The sequence below is a fragment of the Camellia sinensis genome, chromosome 9, assembly GCF_055761805.1.
Source record: "Camellia sinensis isolate YWXY chromosome 9, ASM5576180v1, whole genome shotgun sequence".
NCBI classification, from domain to species: Eukaryota; Viridiplantae; Streptophyta; class Magnoliopsida; order Ericales; family Theaceae; genus Camellia; species Camellia sinensis.
In genome coordinates this window covers 80,214,531-80,223,943 of record NC_138969.1, presented here as the reverse complement: position 1 = coordinate 80,223,943, position 9,413 = coordinate 80,214,531, and the positions used below count along the sequence as shown (strand labels likewise).

The 9,413-nt window shown below is 42.0% G+C and overlaps 1 protein-coding gene across 1 annotated transcript; it reads left to right on the top strand.

Moving 5' to 3' along the window:
* The first annotated feature begins 1,172 nt into the window (after positions 1-1,172).
* LOC114288074 (uncharacterized) lies at positions 1,173-3,700 on the top strand. The gene is made up of 2 exons (XM_028231561.2): positions 1,173-2,727; positions 3,242-3,700. Exons 1-2 carry the CDS (start codon positions 1,384-1,386, stop codon positions 3,302-3,304), a joined length of 1,407 nt encoding a protein of 468 aa, XP_028087362.2. The 5' UTR covers positions 1,173-1,383; the 3' UTR covers positions 3,305-3,700.
* Positions 3,701-9,413: the final 5,713 nt, after the last annotated feature.

Below are 9,413 nucleotides of genomic sequence, written 5' to 3'. Positions count from 1 at the left end.
TATACCTGTAAAAAATCAAGTTGATCGGATATCAGAAAGTATGCGTTCAGAAAATTGGGACTACAAACTATTTTTTAATAAATAATTTTCCGAACACATACTTTATGATATTCGATCAACTTGATTTTTTACAGGTATGATATACTAAATAAATCTAAAAATATGGACGGTTTGGATTATCAAAACTGGGCCTCAAAGTGGACCCGAAGGCCCTTACAAGGAGGGAATGAAGGAGGGGCCTCAAGGGGAGGATCCCAATTCGACAGAGACCCGTGTGAACATCAATGCCATTGGTCAACTATGCGTCCAAAAGCAAACCCCTAACCAAGGCCCACACTTGCCTTTTAACTATCTATCTTGGCGTTTTGAATGGTTTGTGATCATGTTGAATAGCTATTTTGTTTGGGTTTATCACCATAAATAAAAAAATAAAAAAATAAATTTTTTTTAATTTAATAAAATAAAATATCATATTTAATCTATAATTATTATATATATTTATATTTTTTATAAAAAATTAAAAAAAATATTTTAAACGAGACTTTTTAATTCCAGACTAAAATAGTTAAAAAATCAAAAAAATTAAAAAAACAACTCAATTTTCAAACGAACTCATATGTCCAATAAGTCGAGCCTCAACTTAGGATTATTTTGATAAGATAATTAAAAATTAATTTTTTTATTTTTTTTAAAAAATATGAGAAGTGACATGATTCAAAATAAGTTAAAAGTAAAAAAGCAGCTTATAATTGTGTTCCAAAACACCCCTTATAACCAAAAATGCCACCAAACATTGGGCTTGTTCGGTTTGTATCTCAAAATATAATATTTGAATTTTTTTTAATTTTTTTTTGTTTAGTTCAAATTTTTTGAAAAAAATTTTCAAAATAATTTTCTCTCATACATATTAATCAATCACTTTTTTCTCTCTCATCTCTCATTCTTAATTATTTTTTCTCTCATATATATATCTACTCAATTATAACAAAATATCAAATCATTCAAAACTCCTAAACTCCAAATTATTTTCAAAATATATAACTAAACAAATCAAAAAAAAATTTCCAAACTCACTCTTCAAGATTTTTTTTTTTTTAAATTTATCTCTAAAAAAAAAAACCAAACACACCCGTAAAATCCACTTATTTAATTCTTCTTCAAAGCTCAGATACGCCACCACCATTAATATTTCAAACCTCTTTGTATCACTCATTTGAGTCACTCACCTCACTATTGCAAGATTTTCTTGGTCCCAATCTCCCTCACTTATACGTTAGAAAGTATAAACCTCTTTTGATCACTTCTTATTGCTTTCACCATGAAAATTTCTTAAAACCAAATCACTCACTTCACATACATAGATATATATATATATATATATATATGAACACTTACCCATCAAGCTTTGTGCCTTCATCAATGGTTTCTCCACAAGATTCTCACTCCAATCCCAGTCACTTACCCACAACACCGCCGTTTTACAGTCCATCTTCAGTCTCTTGTACTAAGATTCAGAGGTCTCTAGGCCGGTCCATGCGAACCGTCCGGTCCAACCTCTACCAAACCAACCACAACACCTGCTCCTTCCCCGGCGCAGCTCCCCAGAAATCGGCCTCGACCTGTGTCTCCGAAAACCTCACCGACTCCGTCGTCGACTTGCGGCTCGGCGAGCTCGCGGGTCGGACTAACAAGTCGGTCAATTCCTCTTCTTCCGACACCGACTTCTTCGACCTTTCTCAAGCCTTCAGTGACTTCTCGGTCTGTAGCAGCGACATTTCCGGCGAGTTACAGAGGCTCGCGACTATTCCGGCGCCGGAAAATTCATCGGATCCGAATCCCGAACCCGTTTCAGAGCCATGCGCCGGTTTTCTCGACCGCGACAGTTTCTCGACGGAGATTATCGAGAGTATATCACCGGAGGATCTCCAACCGACGGTGAAAATCTGCATCGACGGTCTCCGATCCCCGTCGACCGCAGTGAAGAGATCGGCGGCGGCGAAACTGAGACTCCTGGCGAAGAACCGGTCCGATAACAGAGCGTTGATCGGCGAGTCCGGTGCCGTACCAGCTTTAATTCCTCTGCTCAGATGTACAGATCCGATGACGCAAGAACACGCAGTGACGGCGTTGTTGAATCTCTCACTTCTGGAAGAGAACAAGGCTCGAATCACGAGCTACGGAGCAATCAAAGCCCTAATCTACGTATTGAAGACAGGTACAGAGACATCGAAGCAGAACGCGGCATGTGCGTTGCTGAACTTGTCGTTGATCGACGAGAACAAGATTTCGATCGGAGCTTGCGGAGCGATTCCGCCATTGATAACGCTGTTGATGAATGGATCGAATAGGGGGAAGAAGGACGCGATGACGACGCTGTACAAGCTGTGTACGGTGAAGGTGAACAAGGAGAGGGCGGTGAAGGCAGGGGCGGTGCAGGCGGTGGTGGGGCTGGTGGCGGCGGAGCAAATGGCGGAGAAGGCGATGGTGGTGATGAGTAGCTTGGCGGCGGTGGCGGAAGGAAAGGAGGCGATTGTGGAGGAAGGGGGGATTGCGGCGTTGGTGGAGGTGATCGAGGATGGGTCGCCGAAAGGGAAGGAGTTCGCCGTGATGACGCTGTTGCAGTTGTGTGGTGAGAGTGTCAGGAATAGGGGTTTGCTTGTCAGGGAAGGTGGGATTCCTCCATTGGCAGCGCTTGCTCAAACTGGTACTGCAAAAGCCAAGCACAAGGTCAGTTTAGTGAAATTTCACACTATTTTTTTTCTTATTATTATTTTTTTTTTTTTTTTGTATTTTTTTTTGGGGTAACCGTATCTCCAACGTTGAATAAAAAAAATTATTAATTTTGAGTAAAAATTTAATAAAAAGTTTAATTTTATATCATTTATTTTAACGTTAAGTTAGAATTTTTATATTTTTCACATCCTCCATTGTCTAATAAGACTTCGAAGCAGACGTTATGGAGCTCGTCCGTGCATGAACAATAAAGACTCTGGCCATCTATGTTCATATCTATTGGTTAACTATATGTATAAAAATTTAACAATGTTAGCTAGTCCGAAAAATCATGATTTAAATAGCTTGAAACACTCAAAAAAAAAGACATAGTATTGACACATTTGAACCATTCGAGTCATAAAAATTCAGATCACCAAACATTTTCCGTAAAAATTACCTATAATTTCCTTGTGATGATGTTTGACGGGCAGCATGAATTTTAATGCCTAATTGGTTGGTTTTGCAGGCTGAAACACTACTAAGTTATTTGAGAGAACAAAGGCAAGAAGCTTCTATTTTGAGTCCTTAGTTAGAGAGGTATTCACATGAGATTAGGTTTTATAATTATACTACAGTGTTTTATGATCATTGATTGTAATATTGGAATTGTTTTGATTGTCTGTACGGAGTGGTTGAGAAATTTGGAGGTTTATGATAAAAAGAGAGAGGTAGAAGAAAAAAAGAAAAAAAAAAAAATGAGCCAGTGATGAGGAGGAGCTGACCTTGTAAGTTGTATGTATATGCTATTGACTGGGTTTTTTTGAGTTTTTGGTTTCTTCCGTCTTAAATTGTTATTTTTGTTGGAAGGATAAAACTTGCTGGCCTGGGAGTGTATAGTGGGTTTTGGATTTTGATTGAAGATTTGGGTTGAAATGTAATTAAAATATAATTATATTTTATGTACTTGTCTTTTTCTCTTTTTAAATTTTTTTTCTAAACCTGTGAAACAAATAGGTGCCGTTTGGTAACACTTACGTTTTCAGTTTTCTGTTTATATTTATAAAAATTTTAAAAACTCAAATAAAACTTGTTTGGTAAAATTTTTGATTTATAAATCAGTGGTCTCAGTTTATAAATTTGACAAAAAAATGAAAACACAAAAAATGTATTTCCACTTTGAATTTTCAGTTTTTTTTTTTTTTACCACTCAACACTAGCCACCACCCTCCACCATTTTCCACCACCGTCTTCCGTCTCCGCCGCCACCACCCACCCCCCACCACTACCACCACCACTACTCACCACCCACCACCCACCTGCAATCCAACCGCCACCACCCACCACTCGCCGCTACCATCCACCGCCCGCCACCACCACCTACTTGCCACCACCACTCACCACCCACCTGCCACCACCAGCTGCCACCACCAGCCACCCACCACCCACTTGCCACTCACCCGCCACCACCACCCACCACCACAACCATCACCCACCTACCACCACCACCTGCCATCCGCCATCACCACCTACTCGTTACCACTTATCACCCGCCACCGTCACCCACCCACCACCACCACAACCATCCGCCACCTACCCGCCACCATCACTTGCCACCACCACCCGCCGCCGCCACCACCCGCCGCCATCACCCACCCACCCACCATCATCACCCACCACCACCCGTCATCCGCCACCCACCTACCACTACCATCCACTACCCGCCACCATCACCACCACCACCCACTCGTTACCATCCACCACCCGTTGCCGTCACCCACCCATCCACCATCACCACCTGCCACCACCCGCCATTCGCCACCTACCTACCACCACCACCCATTCGCTACCACCCACCACCTGCCACCGTCACCCATCCACTCACCACCACCACCCGCCACCTACCCGTCACCACCACCCACCTGCCACCACCACCACCACCACTACCCACTCGCTACCACCCGCCACCATCACCCACCCACCCACCCATCACCACCACCACCACCACCACCAGCTACCCACCACCTACTGTCACTACTTTCCACCATCGTCTTCCCCCGCCACTTGCCACCACTCGCCATTTCTTACTCTTTTTTATATTTTAAATTTTTTTAAGCATTTTGTTAATTATCAAACGCGTTTGTAGTTTATGTTTTTCTAAAAATAAATAAAAAATAATTTATAAAATTTTTGTAAATATAAACTGAAAACGTAAACATTACCAAACACATCCATAATGTCTTAATTTATTTATTTATTTATTTCGAAAAGGTTTGCTTTTTAAGAGGAAGAGGACGACGATGGTAGAACGCGGATCCTCGGCCGCCCTACCCGCCAGCCCTACCCGGCAGCCCCCAAAACGACGTCGTTTTGGGGGTTTTTGTTTTTTTTTTTTTTTTTCTTTTCTTCTTCGTCTTCGTTCTGCCGTTTCTCTCTCTTCGAACCAGAGGGGAGGGAGAGGGAGAAGAGGGAGGAAGGAGGAGGGAGGAGGCTGCGAGCTCGCCATCGCAGCTCGTCGCCTCGCCGCCGGCCGTCGCAGCCGTCCGATCGTCGCTCGATCCGGATCGTCGCAGCACCGCCGTCGCCGCAGCTGCACCGCCTCGCCTCGCCTCCGCCTCCTCCTCCTCCTCCCCCACTGGTTATGGCCCCCTCCAGTCCGGCCCTTCCCTCCCTCCTCCTCCTCCTCCTCCTCCTCCTTCCTCTCCTCCTCCTCCTTCCTCTCCTCTTCCTCTCCTCCCTCCCCTCTGGTCTGGTTTCGAAGAGAGAGAAAGCCAGACGAAGACGAAAAAGAAAAGAAAAAAAAAAAAAAAAAAAAAACCCCCAAAACGACGTCGTTTTGGGGGGCTGCCGGGTAGGGCGGCCGAGAATCCGGACTCGACGATGGTATGGGTAGTAGGGTCCAATAATCTGGCAAGTCTATGGTGTTAAGTGGTTTCGTCCTCCCCTATATAAATAGGGAGACAGTGCCAGCCAAGCGGCCACCAACCCCACCGTTGCATTGCACAGCTCAAAGTCCCACCTTAACATCTCTCCCTCTCTCTCTCTCTCTCTCTCTCTAAAATCCCACTTTGTCCTGTTAGTATTAGCTGGAGCAATTATTGCTGAGAGGTTTTTAATTTTAATTTCACTCTTTAATTTTAGTGTAATGTTTGGTTATAATTTTTTAAAATTGATTTTATATTTACTTTGATAAATATGTTTGCCCAATTATTGCACATTTGGTTAGTTGACCGGAATAGTATTTATTTTTTTAACATTTGTAATTTTTATATTTTTTTAAATTTTTTTATGAATTTTGAATAGAATTTTAGATCATGTGTTTGGTTATGAATGGTAAGTTTTTGAATCAAATATCATATGTCACATTAAAAATTTCAAATTTGATTCAAATTTTTTTTCAAAACTCATAATCAATTAAATTTTTCATACTTAAATCATAATTTTAAAACTGCACCAAACGTTACCTAGATTTTGCTATTGCCAAAATATGGCAGCTTTAAAAAAAAAAAAAAAAAAAAAAGGAAAAATGTCTCCAATGGTTGTCAAAGTATGTGATAATGGCAAAGTTTGTGAGAAATTTAGGGTTTATTTGATTTGTATCTCAAGATATAATTTTTGAAATTTTTTTTTCAAAATCACTTTTTCTCTCCTATAGATTAATCAATTACTTTTTTTCTCTTTTTTTTTTTTTCTCAATCATTTTTTCTCTCATATATATCTACTTAACTATAAGAAAATATCAAATCATCCAAAACTCTCAAATTATTTTCAAAACATACAACCAAACGAACTAAATTCTTTTTCTAAACTCTCTCTCCAATTTTTTTTTTAAAAATTTATCTCAAAACATAAACTAAACACACCCTTAGTGCTTGAAATGTATTAAAAAAGTGTATTTTATTTTATTGAGTTATATCGGATCTTTATTTTTTTAATTTATTTTTTATATAAAATTAAAAATATACTTATTTAAATCATTCCAAACACCTTTAGCTATTAAACAAAGTTCAACTATTCCACTTCCTTCGTTAAAAAAAAGGGTCCTGCTACGTTTCATGAAAACTGTCATGAAAACCATCTGCACCGTTGGATCATGAGACACATACCTGATATAACGGTGCAGATAATTTTCATGACAGTTTTCATGAAAATTCTTCATAAAACCTAACATTTCCCTAAAAAAAAACCCTCACTCACTGTATTCTCCTGATTTCACAACCAAGAACTGGATTTCACAATCCACAACTTCACAATCCATAACTCTACCAACAAAATAAAGTTAATTTTAACACAAAAAAGTATCACACAAATCATTTTTACTGATTTTATAACCAAGTACACAAATTTAGCACAATAAATATCACAAAAATATCAAAAATTAACCTAAAATGCATGAATGAAATTATAAAATATTACATAAGTACTTGCATAATATATATATATATATATATAAGGGGAAAAATAAAAAAAAGGAAAATGGGAGGTTGCACCTGAGAGGGTAATTTTTGGGAAAGAATTGGGCCGAGCTGTGAGTTGGGCCCTGCGGCCCAAAGTGTGGAGGAATCGGTAAGAAGCCGTAATGTTATTTCGGCCCAGTAGAGGCATAGATACTCCGGTTCAGGAGAAGTGTAGTTATTCTGGCCCAGGAGAGGTGTGGTTACTCCGGTTCAAGAATGTGTAAAGCAACTCCGGTCTGGTGGCGATTTGAAGTAAGTCCGGCCTTACATTTAGTCCGGTCGTGTCATAATTTGGTTAGGTCGGTCAGAGCTTGCTACTTGGAAGTTTGATCTAAACACACCATGGTTGAACAGGGGAAAGCCGAGATAAGGAGTTGGAGGAGAAGACCGAGCTAAGGACAGTTCGGCCTTCTCTGTGGCTCTGCATAGCCAAGCTTATTTCGGTCATGTAGTAGTTCGGCCATGGTGAAAACCATCCCACTTGGTTTAAGCAGTGGGGGAGGGTGTAAAAGGATAAGCATTATCCTTAGGAGTATGAATCCTAGGAGGACTCTGCATGGAGAAATACAAGTCCTACTAGGATTGTGTCACAGGAAACTTATAAAAGCTCACAAACATCACCTTGGAGGAGGTAATTGAACACAATTCTTTCTGAGAACATAAAACTTTGTCTATTTGTCAAGCTTACTGACTTAGGCATCGGAGAGGTTTCCGGCACACACCCGTCGGCTAGCTCACGTTTGTGTTTTCAGGTGATAAAGCGACGTCGTACGGAGGAGCGTGGACTTGGTCAACAGGATTATACGAGGAGAATTATTTCCTCCCCGTACAATTGGCGCCGTCTGGGGGAAGAAACAGACAAGAACAAAAACCTCTTGACTAAGCTCCTCATTTTCTCAAATCAATGGCACACATTGAAGAACTACCGCAGTCCGTCGTCGACGGGCTAACTCCAGACGGGGGCGCAAGGCGAGAAGGATTGCCCTCTGTCCCTCCTATGGCAGATCTAGAGCCCCAACAACATAACTCCAGGAGGAGTGGCAGGGGAAGGCGGAATAACAGCCCTCGTCACTCTCAAAGTCCTGACAGGCAAAGGAGGATGATTGATCCTCAAGCCCTGGAAGATCGCGTGAAGGAGCAAGATGAACTAATTCGGAAGATAGCGGCGGACATGGAGGCTTTGAAACGCCAGATGAAGACAAAAGATGTGGCGACAGGAGAGGGGCGCAAGCACAAGACGCCCCCTCGCCACTCAGAGAATCGTAGTAGGAATACTACACCCTCCCAAGGAGGGAGCAGAAGCCTCAGGACAGGCGACACTCATTCCTTATCTTCCAGGACTCGTCACTCCAGGTCTGAGAAGACGAGATCCGAAAGATCATATACTGAAGGAAGCACGTATTGGCCTTCACATTCACACCAAACCAGATCTAGACAGACAGAGCTGCCCAGGTCATCCGACTTACGAACCGTACTCGAAGAAAAAGCACGATGCAAGGAGGATGCCAGGGCAAGGGATCCACAACGAGTTTCGGCCTTACAGCGGTTGGCTCCTCGGACTCATGGAAGCGTCGAGGTTGGAATGCCAATACCGCGACCGGCCTACGAACCAACGGACAAAGCATTGGCAAGACTACAGACTTCGCCATTTGTTCCAGCAATCGAAAACGCGCCCCTACCATCAGGCTTCCTTCAGCCGAAATTCACTACATATGAAGGGAAGACGGACCCGTATTCACACTTGAGCCACTTTCGCCAAGTCATGGCTGTGTACAGGCAAAACGAGGCCTTAATGTGTATACTCTTCCCATCAAGCCTTGGCGACTTGGGCTTGACTTGGTTCGAGAAACTCCTAGAAGGCAGCATAGCCTCATAGGCTCAACTGGCGGAAGCATTTGTAACAAGGTTTCGAACAAACACTAAAACGCCGGTGGAGATAGACCAGTTACTCTCCATCGACATGGGTGAAAAAGAGACCCTCAGATCTTACAACAGTCGCTACTGGGAGACATTCAACCAGATTGGAGACTGCCCCACCAATCTAGCCATTGCGCAGTATAAAAGAGGCCTTCCAGTCGGAAACAGACTAAGGGACTCGATCACCATGACACCACCCCTTACCATGGAAGCCCTGATGGAGAGAGTGCATCAGCACATCAGGGTAGAAGAGGATGGCGCACGTGCCAAAGCAAAATCTAGTGCAACCGCAGTACCAGAAAAGAAGACCTCAGCAAAGGTCAATAC